Raw genomic sequence first — 19,786 nt, 5'->3', positions numbered from 1 at the left:
TCGACAAAAAAGAAATATTCCCCCATGATTCAAGATGTTGTTTCACTGTTTGAGTTTGTCCGTGTTTTGGGCTTCTTGTTCCTTCTTTGATACACCTGTTTTGGGCTTTATCACTTTGCAATAAATTTGGGCTTCTTGTTCCTTCTTTCATACACCTGGTTTGGCTTATCCCTTTGCAATAAATCCATCGCAAGGATCAAACTTGGTATGTTTTGCCAAGCACATGGACCATTTATGTAATTTTTCTGTCTAATTTGAATATTTTTATAAGTAGTTAAAACCAAATACAACAAATTTGTCATTACTATAACACCAAAAAAAAAAAAAATGATTAACTTTCATGGATGGTATAACCAACCCATTGAGAAATATATACATGAAATAAAAAAAGAGACAAATACGGAGAAGTCGGAATCTTAATAAATCAAAAATCTCCCATACAACAAAAAGTAAGTCTCCTAAAGGAAGTGTTTGAGCCAAGTCTTCTAGTTTTTTATACCAAACAGTTACAACTATGAATTCAACTTATATATAGATTCATGCGCGTTTTGGTGGATGATATTGCACCCGCTCTTCCTCACATAGAGCCTGGAAAAAAAAAAACAAAACCAAATAGTTATGTATGTGTATGGGCCATAGAGCAAGAAATAGCAATATACTTTCATTTATTTTTTTTGTCATCAACATCCAACCTTCAAAAAAAACCTTTATGAATTTTGCTCAATATAACATTGTACTTTGAATTCTTTTTCTCATTAGAACATTATACTGAATACTCCATCCAATTTTATTTGTAGCAAGCATAGAAGGAATATAAGGTTTTCATGAGGCTGATTTTTTGAAGAACAGTAATGTAGTTAGTAATAGGAAGTAGGATGTAAAAATAAACAAATCAAGGAATTCTATTCTTTCTTATTTGTCACTTTTATACAATTATAGCAGTGCAAAATATTGCTTTGTATTTGGATGAAAGCAGATTTTTCAAAGTAAAATGAAAGTAGGATGTTATAAGAAACAAATCAATGAAAGTACATTGATATTTCTTGCATGTAATAATAATATAATATAATATAATATATGGTAAAAGTCAAGAACCTGCAGATCCTCCGATAGGGCTTCTGAGACTGCAAGTGTGTAGCAACCAGGAACATATTTGCCTGCAAACCAGAAATCCCAGGTCAACAAAAAAAAAAATCTTCCAGACTTAAGGCAAGGAACTAGATAGTTATAAAGGGAAACATTTAGTAACAAAAAACCATGCTATAGCCATGGACATTTAACACCACAAGTGACAAGTGACAAGTGACAAGTGTATGGATTGGAGACAATAAATGGGATTAAGTAATACCAATTCGAAGCCACCTAGCAGCCCAACTTCTGGCAGGATCCATTACCGATATAATCCTACAGCAAAAGGGAAGGAACATTTACATTTAGTAACAAAAACCATTAACTAGTCTCCATCTACTCTAGAGCTATAATCTAGTATTTTAACATAATCAAACAATGTCAATGGTCTTGTCACTTGTGACAGTGTCACCACATATCATTTCATTGTATCTTTTGCTAACCCCTTTCCCAACAGAGATGCATAAACACATATAACATACATAAAGAAAACACGTATCTAAAACACTGCTAAATTATCTGAAAACAACAAGCTTTATTGGATCTGTGTGAGCTATGGCGTTCAATGTCTCCCTTTCCCAATTAATTCATGTTTGCACAAGTCAAACAGATATCATGTATCATGTATATCATGTTTTAAAACAGATGTATCTTCTCTAACTAAATCCACAGTCCCAGACAAAATGTTTATAGCCTTTCCTGCATTCTAAGAAAAGAGACATCCTTCGCTTTTTAGGGTGTAAATCTTTACCCGGTAAAATTAGGGGTAGTGCAATCCGCGACACGTTCATGATCCTCCTCCATCTTGAAGAAACTACAGTTCTCACATCCTGATTCTCGAAACTACAACTCAAAACATCCAAACGGCTCAAGTAAGCAGCAAACAACTAATTCATACACAAACAGCAAAATTACAAACTACAAACCGAAACCTAGATTAGCTTGACCTCAAACAAAACCAAAATCGGTAATACAAAACCCTAGTTGGAATTTTAGGGCTACTAGATCAACGATGTTAGGGGAAATGCGTAGCGAACCTGATCGTACGTTTTCACTAGGCGGCAACGAAGACACGCTCGAAGTTCATGGCCGAAACTCGTCGGAATTTGCGCGGCGTTCGTCATCGTTTACCTCTCTTTGCCCGGCGCTTTCTCGAAACTCGACGCTCTACGGACTCGCCGGCTCTCTAAACATCAGACAGTGTTTGGGATTACTTTTTAATTTTAAAGTGTACTTTTTTTCAAAAAAGAAAATTTTAAATATGTTTATATTAGTTTTAAGGGTAAAAGTTAATTTTTTATAAAAAAAAAAAAGATTTAATGACTTTTGAAAAATCAAAAATTTCTTTTTAATAAAAAGTTGTTTTAAAAGAACTTTTTTATTTTTCAAACAACTTTTGAGATTTTTTAATTTTTTAGAAAACTTAAAAATCAAAAAGTTATTTGAAAAGTAACCTCAAACACCCACTCAGATTCTTGCTCTTTTTATTTTTTTTGAATATAGATTGATACAGTAAGTTTGAATAATATAATTATTCGTTTAAAAATAAATAAAAACATGATCAAATTTCGTAGAAAAACAATACTAAAAAAAAAACAAAAAAAAAAAACTAAATATTTCTAATGGGCAAATGGCATAAAAACCTTTAAGTCAGCATGCTCAAGATTTTTTGCTAACTATTCTTATTGATGGTCTCGGTCATCATATGTCTCATGTGGAATACCATACTATCCTTCGATATAGCCTCATGTTTCCTCTATTTTCGATTGACGATGTCCAGTTTGTCGCAAGACATGCTTGGACACTTTTGGAGAACATGCAATTCATTATAAATAGCTCTTGGCCTCAAATACCAACATGGTGTGGTTAATGATGTTTTCTTTGATGTCTCTCGGTGTGTTGGTATTTTCATAAAAAAAGAAGTGGTTGTGAACCTTTTGACTTACCCGCTAGATGGAAGATTCACACTCAGGTCGGTTGACATCTTGGTCTTTGGATGGGGAGGAGGGAAGCAGGCTTGTGTGGATCTTACTAGGGTCTCCCCTTTCATGGGTTTGAGGAGTGAGAGTTTCACAGCGGGACATGCTGCTTTGAAAGCGGACACCTGCAAAGTGACAGAACACGTGAATGCATGCATTGAAAATCAACATGTGTTTATAGTTTTTGCATTTTGACACCTTTGATTTTCTCGCACCAGATGCGGTTGAATTCATTCAACACAGTCCAACGGGTCATACATAATAATGTTGTATCTCGTAGATCCACAGATGTTATTTTCAAATGAACTAGTTTTGCAATCCAGAAAGGGATAGTGGTGCATCTTGTTGCTCGTTTGCCTTCCATCGATATGTATTGACTTATTTTGATATGAAATAAATATATTCAAACAAAAAAAGTTTAATTTTAGGTCCATTAATTGCATATTTTTGTTCATATTTGCCATTTATTCAGTTTCCAAGTGATTTTTATGCTTCGCTGTCGGTGACATAGCCTAATGGCTGAAGTTGAGTTGACATGGATACCACATCAGCATGCTCTGTTTTTTGGCCAAATGAAAGCACCCATGGAGCAAACATAGCTTAATGGCCAAAGTGGAGCTGGAGTGAAAGTGCCTAAGGAGCAAAATGAGCCATCCAAAAATCAAACTGGTGACCTTTGATTAACATTGCCAACAACCTTACCACTAAGCCACACACGTTTATGCAAATATATTTTTAAGAAATAGTATTATATATTGTTAGGGTGCAAAACTCTTCATTTGATGGTGTCTTAGGCTTACCCCTTGTAATATGAGTTTTTGGATTGATCTAGCCTATAAATACTAGTCTTAGTATCATTATATAAGTTGAGAGAGCTCTCATTGTATAGATATCTAGAGAGTAGTTCAAGAGTGAGAGCGTAGTGTAGTTAGCAAGTACATGCTTCTACATTTTTGTAGTTCTCACATTATCTACACAAATCTGTGCTTAAACTTTAAATCGGGTCGTATCGATTATGTATTGATTCTTCAATTCCATATTTTTCATCTTCAATGGGATCCTACATGTGGTATCAGAGATTAATCTTGAATGTTTAACAACTTTTTCAAGATCAACGATCCTTGATGGCAATATTTTTGGTGTGTAATCGACTTGAAGATTCGAATTTTTGGTGAGTCTCTCCATTGAATCTTTTTACTTTCAGTTCTAAATTTGTTGATCCATTTATCTTTGTAATTCAAAATCTATCAAAATCTCTCGAAATCGTGTTTTTGAGATCATTTTTGATCATTTTGTTTCCATTGGATCTATTTGCTTTTATTTCAAAATTTTGTTGATCCAGTTATCTTATGATCCAACACAATCTATTCATGAATTCTTTTGATCTAAAATTACCCCAAAATCATCGGTATGTTAATGTTCATCCAATTAAACTTTTGAGCCCAAATAATTGATTTATTTTTCTTGATCCCAATCATATTATCGACTACTATTCACCGATCCATTCAATTGAGTCCAAGACATACTACCTGTTATCGAGTCATGTTTTTGTCTTCATGAACTGAAAACAATTTCATCTCTAAATCATGTTTCTGATTGACTTATCTAACTTTTCTATCCAGTTCGTATATTCTAAGTCATCAATTTCATTTATTTTGATCATTAATGATTCATGATTGCTTCGATCTGATTTTTCTTCTCATTTCAACATTCATATCAATTTTGTCGTTCTAGTCTACTTCATCTATTTTTGATTCATGATTTCTTCTTGATTGATATCGTCTCGATCTTAAAGAATTGATTGTAACATATTTGTGAATTAATTTTCTTTAATCAGCCATCAATCAATCTTATTTTTCTTAGATTGTGATGAATCTAAATCGTAATGAGCCTGATATGTGGATGATTGGCTTGAATGAACTTGAAATCCAAAATTATGTGTCTGTCAAAATGAAAGTTTGTGGGTTTACATGAGGCGACATTGTAGTACCATTTAATTTTATCAGAAAAAGTTCTTGCAAGCAAAATTTTGATGTATATGGAAATTACCTTAAAAATCATGACTATCGGAATTTTCAATGTTGGGATAGATCGATGTATCGATACAGAAGGATTAATTATCGATTCGCATATGGCTGATTTGTTTCGACTATTGCTATTCTCATTCGTTGCTGCTACGTTTTGCATCTGGAATTGGGGAGTATAACAAAATTTTCATATTTAGTCCCTGCAGTTTCAGAAAAATGGCACTTTTTACCCATAAACTTAAATCTTTCCAAATTTTGGAGATTTTTTTGGGGGATTTCAAGAGTGTTGTTTGTGCAAGACATTTTTCAACAACATGAACAGATTGTGTTCATTTTTGAGGTGAAAAGTGGCCCGGGAAGTAAAAGTTTTGAAAATTGACACATTTTTTCGGCTTTTCCGAATTTGTAGCTTCATTTTTGTCTCGTATCGAGGAGGAGGATTGTATTGCATATTCCAAAATGAGCATTTTCTCATTCCCATTTGGAGTTTTATAATCAAATTTTGATTATAAAAAGGGGGAGAGATTACGAAATGAGTATTCGAAATCGTAAGTCTTTGGATATTCATTTTTGGCGAATGATCATTTATGACTGAAGACCGATGTGACCTTGAAGAAAATTTGTTTATGAAGTGATTCAAATTGGAAATTCTAAAGTGGTTCGGGTTTTCCATTTCTATGAAGGGTTTAGACATAATGAAGATTTTCGGGATGTGTCTTTTGGCTCTAACTTGGGTAGTTATCCTTGGAGTTTTGGATACTCGATGACTCACGAATTACCTTTTAATGTTTTGGATTGTATTGTCTCACATTCTAGAACCCAGATTAGAAAACCATTGAAGAGTTGAAGATTTGATGCTCACTTCTACTTTCGTCACGCTTGAGGTCTTGTTCACTTGTTGCTTATTTTTGGAGATTAAAGTCGGGTCATCCATTTCAAGCTTTGAGGGTGAGAATGTTAGGGTGTAAAGCTCTACATTTGATGGTATCTTAGGCTTACCCCTTGTGATATGTGTTTTTTTGGTTGAGCTAGACTATAAATACTAGTCTTAGTATCATTGTATAGGTTGAGAGAGCTCCCATTGTATAGATATCTAGAGAGTAGCTCTAGAGTGAGAGAGTAGTGTGGTTAGCAAGCTCATGCTTCTACATTTTTGTACTTCTTCTATCTATACGAATCTATGCATAAACTTTAAACCGGGTCTTATTGATTATGCATTAATCAATTCTGCATTTGTCGTCTTCAATGGGATCCTACACACACACACACACACACACACATATATATATATATATATATATATATATATATATATATATATATATATATATATATATATATAAAGTTGATTTAATGGAGGGTAAATGTAAGGCAAAAATTTTTCATTTCCGTTATGGATTGTATAGATCTAATAAAAGGTCTTAAATGCAATGGTTAAATTAGCATAAATGTAACACCATGTTTTGGATCAATCTGTGATTCGGGACTCGTGGGCCTTAAATCGATTATGTAAAGACTTTGGGGCTTTGAGAAAGTAAAGTTTAGGCCTTATTAAAGGTTGACAAGTTTGGTTGTGACATCTAAACCCTCAAGTCGTGAGTGGGAACCAAGGGTGAACTGGGGAAGGATAGGTGTTAGACTAATTACAACGATTAAGCAACCTTATGCCCCAAAGTTCTCTCATTATCAGCCTTCATTGTCCCCAAAAGCATTATTTCAAAACCCTAACCCATTTTAGAGAGACTTGACCCTTGTGTTTGTTTGGAGCATCTTGAAGAAGAAGAAGCTTGGTGAAGGAGCATTAATCAAGTAGGAGCTTGTAGATCTAGGGTTTATTCATCTTTCTTAGCTTCTTAGAGGTATAAAGTCTTGACCTTGATTATCCTATGCTTAGATCTAGGATTAGTTGAGATTTGATCATCTTATGGTCCCATGAATGAGTTCTTGCGAGTAAATGCTACTGCAGAAGCTTTAAGTTGTTCCTTTTGATGTTTTTGAGGTTACTATTTCATAAATTTGCATCTTGATGGTTGTAGACCAACCATGCATGAGTTAATGGTTATTTGATGAAAGTAGAATGTTTAATCTAAGGATTGAACCTCTTGAAGCCATGCAAGGGCTTAAAGCCTCCAACTTTATGGATTAAGACCTTATTTAGAAGTAGATCTATGGTTTGGACGTTAGATTCTTAAGGGATTAATCCATGAGAATGTGAATGAGGAACTGAACAGTACGCTGGGCATACTTTTGAGTACGCCGCACGTACTGGGTTTGAGCCCCGGTCCCCCGTCACTGAGTAAGCTTAGATGGTACTCTTAGCGTACTCACCAGGGACCATTTCGGGCTTTAGTATTTTAGGTCATTTTTGGGCCTTAGGCTTTGGGCTATTATTGGGCCTTACGACTTTTAGACTTGGGCCATGGAATGAGGGGGCCATTAGAGGAAGGGGTAAAATGGTCTTTTACCCCTTGACATGATAGATGGTATTTTGGACCAATCATGGGTTATTACCCTAGGTATTGATTAAGGATAATTTAGAATGTTCAGTGTGAGGAGTCGTAGCAGCAGTAGCGCGGGAGTGTGATTTGTCTATCTTCAGACTGAGGTGAGTTCCTTTGTTGTACTCGTGGGTCGAAGGAACCAATGCCCGCCCACTAGATTATGTTTGTAGGATGATAGTTATGTGTGTGACAATTACTGTTATGCCTTTATGTGCTCGTTGTCTTTGTGAGTCTTGCTGATATGATTGTATGCTAACTGCAGGGGTAAATAGACCCGATACTGGTCGAAAGAGACCGAAGGGGGTGAAATAGACCCAATATCGGTTGAAAGGGACCGGATGGGGTGAAATAGACCAAATATCGATTGAATGAAACTGAAAGGGGTGAAATAGACCCAATACCGTTTGAAAGATACCGAATGGGGTGAAATAGACCCAATACCGAGTGATAGAGACCAAAGGGGTTGAAATAGACCCAATATCGGTTAAAAGAGACCAAAGGGGGTGAAATAGACCCAATTATGTTTGAATGATATGGGGTATTTTGGGGAAACTCACTAATTTTTGTGCTTACAATTTATGTTTATGGTTTCAGGTGCTTCCAATTCGAAAGGGATGGGCTCGGCATGATCGCACCACATCCACCCATGTTTTCTGCACTTCGTGATTTTGGGATTTGTACTCTGATGGCTATTTTTCTATGACATACTTTTGATTGGTTTGATGTGAATATTTGATGGTCTGAATTGAATTAACAATATGAAATTTTTACCTATGATTTTTGGGATGTTACAAGTTGGTATCAGAGCCTTGGTTTGAGAGATTTGGGCATGTTTCCGGGTATGTCTAAACTGAAACTGAGGAATTGATTAGTTTTTTATAAAAGATATTTCTAAATAGACTTTTATAAAGAAAAAAGGGTGTGATACGTGCAATCAGCCGAGCTTAAGTAAGTCTTCCAAAAATACCCATACATGTTATATGTTTTATGGAGAATCGCATGCTAGATTAGGGCTAAAGATCCTCTCAGGATTGCATGATAGAATGCTAGTATAGATGCCTTTATGTGCCTATTGTATGATCTTATAGATCTGCATGTTAGTATGAATTTCAAATGGTATGTTAGGATGGCCTGTTAGGCAGTGCTCTGATTAGGTGATGTGCTAGTTAGATTTTCGATGCTTGAATGTTGTTTGCTTTGTGCTTTGTGGGACTCGTATTGATGTGAGTTAATTAATTATTTCATGAATATGTTAAGTTGCATACTGTAAAGGTTAAATAATCTCAGGGTGACTAATTTGGCCCTATTCTGTAGCTCTCGTCTAAGTCTAACCGTTGTAGGGTTGAGTCTTTTACTCGAAGGATTATCTAAGCTTTGTTACATGTAATTGTATTCATGGAGTAGTTAACTAACATTAGTAGGATTTGTTCAGCAGCTGATGGCGGGGTGGGGTGAGGAACCTAGAAGAGCCTAGGAAGTGTTTTAATGGGTATGGATGCGATGTTTAGCCAGTACTTGGAGGATTCGAGATAATTCTTGAGGAAAGTATGGATATGTATGGAAGGTAGTATTGGGCCCGTACTAATGAAAACACATGATCCATACTCAAATCGAGGAAATTCACAAAGAATCTAGGAAGCCTGGAGGATGAGGATTCTTTGGGTATGTTTAAAGGTTGTAGAACTCGCTATTTGGTACCTGTTCGGCCGACAGCCGAGTAGCGAGTACACGAGAGTAATCAGAAGTACTCAGGGAGTACTCGGATTCGATAATTCATGTAGAAATATTTATAGGGAAATTATATATGTCAAAATCATAAGTTAAAATCATAAGTTGATTGAAATATATAACAAAATTAGATACCTGTGAATACACAAAAACAGAAAAAAGTCACAATGGTCTCACTTCGTGAATAATTACTGAAAATTTAAGATATATGTAGTAATAATCACATGTGGGTGTTAAATAATAAACCATTACGTATATTATGCATTTTAATCATCGAGTTGGCAAAATTTTACAACACTACTCGCTTTAGTAAGGGGCCGATCGGGGAGTACTCGGATTCTGTAACTCGCCTCGGTAAGGGGCCGAGTAGGGAGTACTCGGCAGAGTAGTCGGTTAAATTGGTGAGTTTTACAATACTGGTATTGTAGCACCCGAGTCCTGGTATGCTTTTAATTCAAGTGTTTTTGTATTTTTCTGGGACTCAACGAGTTGGAGGCCCAACTCGTCGAGTAGGGACGAGATCCGCGAGCAGTTTAAGTGACCTACTCGACGAGTCAGGAGACTGACTCGGCAAGTAGGTGCTGTTTGAGTGAAACCCTAAATTTGAGGGTTTGCACCCTATTTAAACATCTTATCTCAGCCTCCATCGTCCCTATCACTCTCTCAAGACTGTATATCGAAACCCTAGCCGTTTTTGTATGTTCTAAGGCCATTTTGGTACATTTGGTGGTTTGTATAGCTTGGAGAAGAAGAAGGAAGATTGAGAGTTCGAGTTGGGGCTTAGAGATTCAGGGATCTAGTTCCATTTTCAGCTCAATCAAGGTAAAATGCCCCTTTCTTGGTCTTCTTTATGGCTATTCATCCTTAGGGCTTAGATTTTGGGTGCATTTAGGGTTTTCCAAGCCATTTTCGGATTTGTGGAGTGTTTCATGGAGTCTTGACTTCAGATCTAAGTCATTGGAGGGGTCTCATGGCATAAAGGTGCCAACTTTATGCCCATGAGAGCCCCATGCCTCTTGTAGAGCACTTTTTATGGCTTTTTGAGCCAAAGCCCCCATGCATGAGCACCAAGTTTGGAGCTTTACGTATGAAATGGACATTAGGGGGCCAAATCTATGGTTTTGAGGTGTTAAGACCCATTTAAATCGACTGGATAGTAATGGGCATGGATGGACTCGACGAGTTGTTTTTGGGACTCGGCGAGTCGGTGTGTTTTAACCACCCACTCCTTTCTGTGGATGGACCAGTTGTTAGGGAAGGAAGTCCCTTAGTTGTTTAGATGCAAAAAAGGGCCTGGGAATCATGGGACTCGACGAGTGGATGAAAAGACTCGGCGAGTCCAAGGCAATCTCCCAATCTTTGAATATGGACTCGACGAGTTGTTCATACAACTCGGCGAGTCATAGACTGGACACATCCTTTGGAGGAAGATGAACTCGACGAGTTCCAGGATGAACTCGACGAGTCGGATGAAGATGGTCCTGATGGTTTGAATGAAGGAGGACCCATCGAGTTCTTGCTAGACTCCACGAATAGAGTCGGGGTTGGATCGGGTTAGTGGAACATGGACTCGACGAGTTGGTAGACCAACTCGGCGAGTCAGGTCAACTAAGTGTTGACTTTAACCAATGGTGATCTTGCTTGGTTTTAGTATTGACCCTGGTTAGGGTTGGGTGTTCTGTTTGATGATTTGAGGGTTGTCGTGTAGGGATTGAGGGTTTGAGGAGAGCCGACCTTCACACCGTGGACAGTTCAGACACTACACGACATCGAGGTGAGTTACCTTCCAGTAGGAGTGGGTCTACGGCCACAATGCCGACCCACTAGTAGGAATTGGTTGTTAGATGATTGTCTTCGTGATAATTATCTGGTGTTGCAATCTGATATGCTTTAGGTGCTAGGATGCTATGACATATGTGTTAGTAGCGGTAGGGGTGATATAGCCGCTAGTTACCGGTTGAAAGATACCGAAGGGGGAAGATAGTACCCATGCATGCCTAGCAGTATAAATATGATATGTTATTATGCGATAGTGGTAGGGGTGAAATAGTCCCCGGTTACCGGTTGAAAGATACCGAAGGCAGTTACCGGTTGAAAGATACCGAAGGGGAGGTTAGCTCCCGGTTACCGGTTGAAAGATACCGAAGGGGAGGTTAGCTCCCAGTTACCGGTTGAAAGATACCGAAGGGGAGGTTAGTTCCCGGTTACCGGTTGGAAGATACCGAAGGGGAGCCCAGCTCCCAGTTATACCAGACAGAGACCAGTTGAAAGATACCGAGGGATAGGCATTATGTGGTATGTGGTATGATGGGGGAACTCACTAAGCTTTGTGCTTACGGTTTACAGTTTTGGTTTCAGGTACCTCTTCAGCGAAGGGGAAAGAGCCGGCGCGGTAGCAGCACATCACACACACTCTGGATTCCGCACTATGAGACTTCTGGGATTGTACTATGGTTTTCATTACTTTTGGTTTTTTGATTTTGAGATACTGTATTATGGCTTTGTGGATTGATGAACAATGGCGATATTTTGGTTAACTATTTTATAAATTACTTGATTAAAATGAAATTTTTGGTCTTGAAATTGGGATGTTACAAGTTTGTATCAGAGCCTTGGTTTGAGGGATTCGGGCACGCTCTCGAGTGTGTCTGGACTCAAACTAAGGACCTGGTATAGAAATTTTCAAAAGTAAAATCATTTTATAAAAAGGAACTTTGAAAAAGAACAAGATGTGTGATATGCGCGACCGGCCGAGCTCAAGTAAGTTTTCCCCAAGATACCCATACATGTTATGTTACAATATGATATGACTATGAGAATTGCATGCTAGATTAGGGCTAGAGGATCTAGGAAGGATGCCTTATATGCCTACTGTATATGTATGAGAAGTTTATGCTAGATTAGGGCTAAGGATCTAGGAAGATGCCTGATATTCCTGCTATATGTGCTTTTGAGTTGCAAGATGTCACTGATTAGTCGGTAATATGATAGCTTGGACAGAGTACGATTGGATTGGGTTACTCAATGCCTGAATGCTGTTGCTTTGTGCTTCGGGAGTCCTAGCTATTTTTAGCTAACTAGTAAACGAATATGTTAAGTTACATATTGCAAAGGCGGAATAATTCCAGAAGGTTAGGTCTAGCCCTACTGCGCAGCTCTTGTTTGAGTCTAACCGTTGTGGGGTAGGACCTTTCATTCGAAGAATTATCTGGTCTTAGTAATATGTAATGGGATTCGCGAGCTAGTTAGGTAAAGGTAGCAGGGGTTCCTTATGCAGCTGATGGCGGAGAGTAGGTCGGAGAGTTACCCTAGGGTAAGCCTAGGACGAGATTGGGAGAAGAGTGCAATAGTAATAGGAGGGACTTGGTGAAGTCGAAGCAATCCTCGAGGAAAGTATGGATAAATGTGGAAGGTAGTATGGGCCCGTACTACTGAAAGCAGAGGATCCGTACTCGAATCGAGGAGGGCCGAGATGGACCCAGGAAACTTGTAGAGTGTGTGAAACCTCTCGAGGTTTATGTATGATTCTGACATTCATGTGTTATGTTTCAGAATGACAATGTTTTGAAAACCGGATCGGACTCCGAACCGGCCGTCTTACCGGTTCGATGGTTCAACTGGTTCGACCGGTCGAACCGGCTCTAAAAACCGGTAGAACCGGCTATATATATATATATATATATATATATATATATATATATATATATATATATATATATATATATATATATATATATATATATATATATATATATATATATATAAGATAAAAAAGAACTAATAGTATAAACATGTGGATATATTGTTGATTCTTATATGAAGTATTATAAATAAATTTATGCGTCATGTATCTCAAGTAGCTTCATGTAAAGATGTTAAGTTGCTTAGCATTTTATTTCCATTATTCAAAGTTCGAAACTTGTCTTTGACAAGTATTATATTATTTTGCCAGCAATTCTTACTGTCCCACATCGTTGGCTTGATAAAACTTATATCGATTTCATCTTCTACAAAAGGGAGGGTAATGCTCATATCCTTTCAAGTCTAAGCTTGGAGGAATCCCACATCGGCTGGGACAAGAAGCTTTAGCCACCTTAATACTCTATATAATGATATGTCAAACATATAAGCATTATCTAATCGTTTGGGTTGCCTTTAAATGGGCTGGCCCAGAGTTAAAAATTATAAAACCGGTTTTCTGTCCGGTTAGACCGGAACGGTTTGACCGCGGTTCACTGAAAACCGCTGGTTTTAAACGGTTTGGACTACGAGCGGTTTTCGGTGTCTATAAAACTGGTAACCTGACCGGTTCCCGGTTGGACTGGTCGAACCGGCCGGTCCGGTCCGGTTTTCAAAACAGTGCAGAATGGTGATGATCACACGACACGGAGGAGGTTCAGGGTCAGGATCCGGTTCAGGATCAGGTTCGGGAGCAGGTACCGAGCCAGTTGATGAGGGACTACGTGAGTTCATTGCTTCTGAGATCACGAGAGGTATCCTTGAGTCGACCCCGGTGATTTTCGGGTCGATCAAGGAAGGGATCATTGAGCTGATGGAGGATTGCCTCAGGGCGTTCAGGAGTGATGTAACACCCATAATCAGAAAGGCCAAGAAAGGAAAGGAAAACCCTAAGTCAAAGGGGTCAACTCGTCGAGTCCAAGGAAGAACTCGACGAGTCGAAGTGGGATCCGGGTGGAAGAGTAAGTGACCGACTCGACGAGTCGGCGAGTGGACTCGGCGAGTCTAGTCTGGGTTGGGAAACCCTAATTTCCGAACTTGGTACCCTATTTAAGCATCATTTCAGGCCTCCACCCCAGCCTCCATCACTCCCCTCACCTACTCTCGAAACCCTAAGCAGCCATTGAGTGTCCTTAAGCTTCTCTTGCCATTTTTGAGTGATTTAAAGCTAGAAGGAAGAAGGAAAACCTTGGGGATTCAAGAAGAGGCAGTAGATCCAGAGTTTGGGAAGCTTTTCAGATCAATTGAAGGTATGAAGCTCATACCTTGACTGATAGTCATCTAGATCCTCTTCTTAACCTAGATTTTGTCATTTTCGGGCCATTTCCAAGGTCAATCTGAGTATTGAGCCTTTGTGGACGAAGAGGACTTTAGATTTGTGCATTTATGAGCCTTAGGAGCTCTGAGTGAGAAGCTTTACTCAGCCATAGCCTCATTTCTTGTTGTGGACCTTCATTTTAGCTTGGATTTGATGTTCAAGCTTCATAGCTCTTTGCATGCACGTAAAGTTGGCAACTTTACGTGTAATGCTAGCCCCAGGAGTCCATATCTACAAGTGGGAAGCATTGGAGTGGACTGTAATCGTCTGAATAGGGTTGGACATAGAGGGACTCGGCGAGTCGGACCAGTTTCTTGCCCCGAAACCCTTCTGCTAAGGGTGTGAGTTGAGTTGGTTAGGGACTCAGCCAGCCTGAGTCCATAATGGTCTTGATGATCATCGTACTCGACGAGTTCAACGAGGAACTCGGCGAGTTCGGGGCAATCTCCTTAGTTATGAAGGTGGACTCGACGAGTTGTTCATATAACTCGGCGAGTCATGGTCTAGACATTCATGGGATGATGATGAACTCGACGAGTTCAAGGATGAACTCGGCGAGTCGGTTGAAGTTAGTCTCGAGTGTATGGTTGAAGGAGGACTCGTTGAGTTGTTGCTAGACTCGACGTGTGGAGCCGGGGTTGTTTTGGAATTGGAGGACTAAGGACTCGACGAGTTGGTAGAACAACTCGGCGAGTCGAGTCAACTGGAAGTTGACTTTGACCAAGTTTGACAAGGGTTGACTTTTGGACTATTGTGGTCTGAATGTTGTTTTGGGTATTGATAGTTCGGGAAGCCGAGGGATCAGCGGTTCAGAAGTGCCGGTTAGCAGTCAGAAGTGTTCAGCAAGTCTGCAGCAGTGCAAGGTGAGTTTCCCTTTGTGTGAATGGGTCTACGACCACAATGTCGGCCCATGTAGTTATGAGTAGGAAGACCCGGGGGTTAGCCCTAGGCACAGTATGCTAGTTTGACATTCGGGACTAAGGTCCAATGTTAGCGGGCGGGTGCCCAAGGAATGGTTTGTATGATAGTTATACTTGTTGTCTGTGTGATACATATATATGCCTGGTAGGGAGGTGAGTGTGGGCGAGGTCCCGTATCTCACCAATAGCAGAGTGTGGACGGTGTTCCATACCTCATTAGCAGCAGAGCAGGGGTGAGGCCCAAGTTAGGAAAAGAGTGAGTGCGGGCTGGGCCCGTATCTCACTATCAGTAGGAGCGTGGGCGGGGTTCCATGATTCATCAGTAGCAGGACAGGGGCGAGGCCCAAGATAGGCGAGGCCTTAGTACAGTAATCCAGTAGAGTATGTTAGTTATGTGTTGTGATATGATTGTAAGCTAGTATATGTTAGTGGGCGGGGCCTAAGGAAAACAGATCTGTACGCCGAGCGGGGCTCAAAGCCAGGCGGGGCCTGGTGGCGGACGGGGTCCGATAGCGGGCGAGGCCCAATGCAGCGGGCGGGAGCCCGGTATGTGGTTATGTGCTCAGTATTATGTATGGCATGTATGGATCAGTAGATATGTATGGTATGCGGTAGGTTGGGGAACTCACGAAGCTTCGTGCTTACGGTTTTCAGTTTTGGTTTCAGGTATTCAGTTTTCAAAAGAGGAGCTCGGGAGGGTTGCAGTGCACACACCATGACAAGTTAGCCTGGATGTTTACTCTGATAAGTAAACAAGTGTTTTGGAAATGAAACTATGCTTTGTCATATAAACCCTTTTAGTATGTTTGAATGACTTAACGCTATGAATTAGTAATGTTTTTAAAAGAAATTTTTGGACCCAATTTTTAGGATGTTACAAGTTGGTATCAGAGCCTTGGTTTGAGGGATTCGGGCACACTCTCGGGTGTGTCTGAACTCAAACTGAGGAAGTGGTATAAAAATTCAAAAGAAAAACCATATTTATAAAAGGATTTTGAGGAAAGAAAAGGGTTTTAGAAAAAGCAAAAGGAACTTTGAAAAGAGAAAAGGGTGTGGTGCATGCAATCAGCCGAGCTCAAGTAAGTTCTCCCAAAGTACCCATACAAGTTTTATGTTATGATATGATTATGTGATCAGCATGCTAGATTTTGGGCTAAGGATCTAGGAGGATGCCTTATGTGCCTGTTATATGTGCTTATTGAGCTATATGCTAGTATTGGTTAGACAGTGGTAGGATAGTCTGTTTAGGTTATGCCTGATTATATGAGCTCATATCGCATGGTAGTGCATATTCTTGTTATTTGGATAGAATTGCTTGATTATGTTCTGGTTAGATTTCCTTTTTTTGTCTGAATGCTGCTTGCTTTGTGCTTTGTGGGACTCTTAGTAATGTGAGCTAGCTATTAAGTGAATACGCTAGGTCACATGTAGCATAGGCTGAATGCTCTCAGAGTGACAGATTTGACCCTATTGCGCAGCTCTTGTCTGAGTCCAACCGTTCTAGGGATGGGTCTATTACTCGAAGGATTATCTAATCTCTGCTGCATGTGGCTATATTCATGAGGTAGCTAGTTGATATTACTGGGAATCTTTCAGCAGCTGAGGACTGGTTTGGGTCAGAGATTTCCCTAGGGCAAGCCTAGGATGAGTTTAGTGCTGGGAGCAGCAGTGGTAGTAAAAGGGACTTGGTGGAGTTGAGGTAACTCTTGAGGAAAGTACGGATATATGTGGAAGGTAGTATGGGCCCGTACTACTGAAAGCAGAGGATCCGTACTCGATTCAAGAGGGGCCGAGATGAAACCAGGGAGCTTGTAGAGTGTGTGATCCCTCGTTAGTGATGTGTATTTTGATGATTGTTATGGCATGTTTTCAGTATGGCGACATTGCAAGATGGACCAGTGGATGGGTCGGGTGTCAGAGAGGGATCGAGCTCGGGTTTAGGGATCGAGCAGCTCGAGGAGCGGATGAGAGAGTTTGTATCAGCTGAGATTACGCGCGACATACTTGATCAGACTCCTGTGATCTTTGGCACGGTCAAGGAGGGTTTGCTGGAGATTTTGGATGAGAGGCTTGGAGCCTTTCGCACAGAGATGATGGCTATGTTGGGAGCGCGTACTTTGACATTTCGGGAGTTCAGGGATTGTGGAGCTCCAGATTATCATGGGGCTAGGGACCCCATTGCTAGTGGCAGATGGTTGGCTGATGTCGCCAATACTTTGCGTTCTAGCCGGTGTCCCGAGGGGGACAATGTTCGACTCGCCTCCTGTCTTCTGAAGGACAGAGCACAGGATTGGTGGGAGGAGGTTGGTCATGCTATCGGGGATGATGCCGCGTTGGACGCGATGACATGGAGTGATTTCTCGGCCAGGTTCAAGGCCGAGTTTGCACCAATTATTGAGGTGCAACAGTTAGCCCGGGAGTTCCAGGATCTACAACAGACGACCGAGACGGTGGCGGAGATCACTGCCAAGTTCAGGGAGAGGGCACTTCTTGTTCCGCAGTATGTCGCAGATGAGGAGATGAAGAAGGCCCGATATCACGATATGCTGAGAGACGACATCAGAGAGTTTGTGAGTCGGTCCAGCTGCAAGACGTTGGAGGATATGATTGCTCGGGCCAGGGAAAGGGAGATCGATCTGGAGCACCTCGGGAAGAGGAAGCTGGAGGAGGTTCAGGTATCTACAGGATCGGGCAAGAGGCCCAAGACATCAGACTCTAGATCGAGAGGTCCTCAGGACCGGGGCCGCTGTGGCAAGTATGGCAGGACGCACGAGGGTGCGTGTAGGAGTGGCAGCGGTGGTGATTCTGGTTGCTTCAAGTGCGGTCAGATTGGTCATTTCAGCAGAGATTGTACCGCTACCACCACCCAGGGATCAGACCTGTTATGTTTCCATTGCAGTCAGAGGGGCCATAAGAAGGCCCAATGTCCGAGTTTGCATTAAGCAGGACAGGTGATAGCACCTGCCCCTGCAACCATGAGGATCACCAACGGCCGTCAGGGCCGGGCAGAGACGCCTGCAGCGAGGAGCAGGGCGTATCAGTTGGTTTCAGATGAGGTGTGAGCAGCCCGATGTGTCAGGTACATATCTTCTTTCATTTCTCTATCAACTTATGTTGTGGTCTTATTGTTATGGTTCTGTATCGGTATTGATAATGATATTTCGGAATTTTGCGGCCTACTTGTGATTGATTTATATGCCATCTGCATACCTTGGAATTTAGAATGATAGTTGGAGGTCGTCTCCTTTAGAGCGGGTTACTTAGGATGCATTATCTGTAGCATGCCTGTGAGGGGCTTGGTAGTGCCTCACTAGTTCGGGAAGTTGTCGATTGGAAATGGATCGGTTAGATCCCCAGTTGTGGTAAGTCGGGTTTTCAGCGGAGTGACCAGGGGATGGTAGGAAGAATTGGAAATTCTTCTGAGCTGTGAGCTGTGGGGAGCTAGACAAGTTGAAGTGGGGGAGAGCCATCTGTGTGGCCAAGGATAGAAGTAAGTACAAGACTGGGGTGGTTTCGCAGTCTTGGTAAGGAAGGAAGCAGCTCAAGTGGCTGTTTGGATTGAGGATCAAGTTAGTTGGGAGTTGGAGAAACTTTCCAACCTTAAGTTTGTGTATTCATGTTTAGCTGATGACTGGTTCGGGGAAACCAGGTCGCAGAGCCTTCGCCAAGTGCGAGTTTAGGCAGGAAATAAGACTGTGGGGTAGCCGCAGCATTCCCCAGCAGCGAGTCGTGAGGAAAGTGTCGTAAGACTGCGGGTAAGCCGTAACATTCATTAGCAGCTGAGTTAGCGGAGTGTGGGCAGGGGCCCGTATCTCCAAGTTAGTATGATAAGAGTCAGGAAAGTTTAGCAAGATGAGACTAGAGGAGGAGTGGGCCTGCATAGCCCTGGATAGGTGAGACCTTTGGGAGAGGCCACTCCGAAGTGTAGTTGGGTGAGACCCGTGGGTGAGGCCCGTGTTTTTATAGCAGCAGGTGGGAACTGGTAGAGACCTTAGGGTAAGGTAGGGGATCGAGGATCCCAGGTCTTCTAGAGCCAGAGTGGATAGGTCAGTAGAGCAGTTCAGGTTGTCACAGTATCTTCTTAAGTCGCTGAGAGCGGCTGTGGGCATGTTCTCGCGTTCGGTAACCGGTGGGGAACCGGTATTTTATTTTCGGTAATGGTAGATCGGTTGGGACCAGGATGGTCTCGGTTCATCCGGTAGGTGGATGGAAGTCAGGAGGACTTTAGTCAAGAATGATGTTAAGGGACTTAGGGCGGAGAGTAGTGAACTGATCGGGTAATGCTAAGTTGCTCACGGGGAGATCAGGTAATCTCAGAGCAATTGTATGGATTCTGTGGTATAGTTCCCGGTTGAGTCTTATCGTTAGCAGAGAGTGATCTGCTACTCGAAGGAAGTAAGCCGTGAGTGTTGGTGTGGTGGCCAACACTAGGAGTGGTCGGGATTGC

At 41.0% G+C, this 19,786-nt stretch overlaps 1 protein-coding gene across 1 annotated transcript; it reads right to left on the bottom strand.

Moving 5' to 3' along the window:
• Positions 1 to 398: 398 nt before the first annotated feature.
• On the bottom strand, positions 399 to 2,338 carry LOC145165138 (transcription elongation factor SPT4 homolog 2-like). The gene is made up of 5 exons (XM_079083813.1): positions 2,166 to 2,338; positions 1,880 to 1,971; positions 1,349 to 1,404; positions 1,096 to 1,157; positions 399 to 588 (listed from the first exon to the last, which is right to left on the bottom strand). Exons 1-5 carry the CDS (start codon positions 2,250 to 2,252, stop codon positions 538 to 540), a joined length of 348 nt encoding a protein of 115 aa, XP_078939939.1. The 5' UTR covers positions 2,253 to 2,338; the 3' UTR covers positions 399 to 537.
• Between the last annotated feature and the right edge of the window lie 17,448 nt (positions 2,339 to 19,786).

Source organism: Lactuca virosa, chromosome 1 (genome assembly GCF_052849685.1).
Source record: "Lactuca virosa cultivar CGN04683 chromosome 1, Lactuca_virosa_CGN04683_v6, whole genome shotgun sequence".
In the NCBI taxonomy this organism is placed as follows: Eukaryota; Viridiplantae; Streptophyta; class Magnoliopsida; order Asterales; family Asteraceae; genus Lactuca; species Lactuca virosa.
The sequence above is the reverse complement of the archived record's forward strand: the minus strand, read 5'-3'. Positions and strand labels throughout refer to the sequence as shown.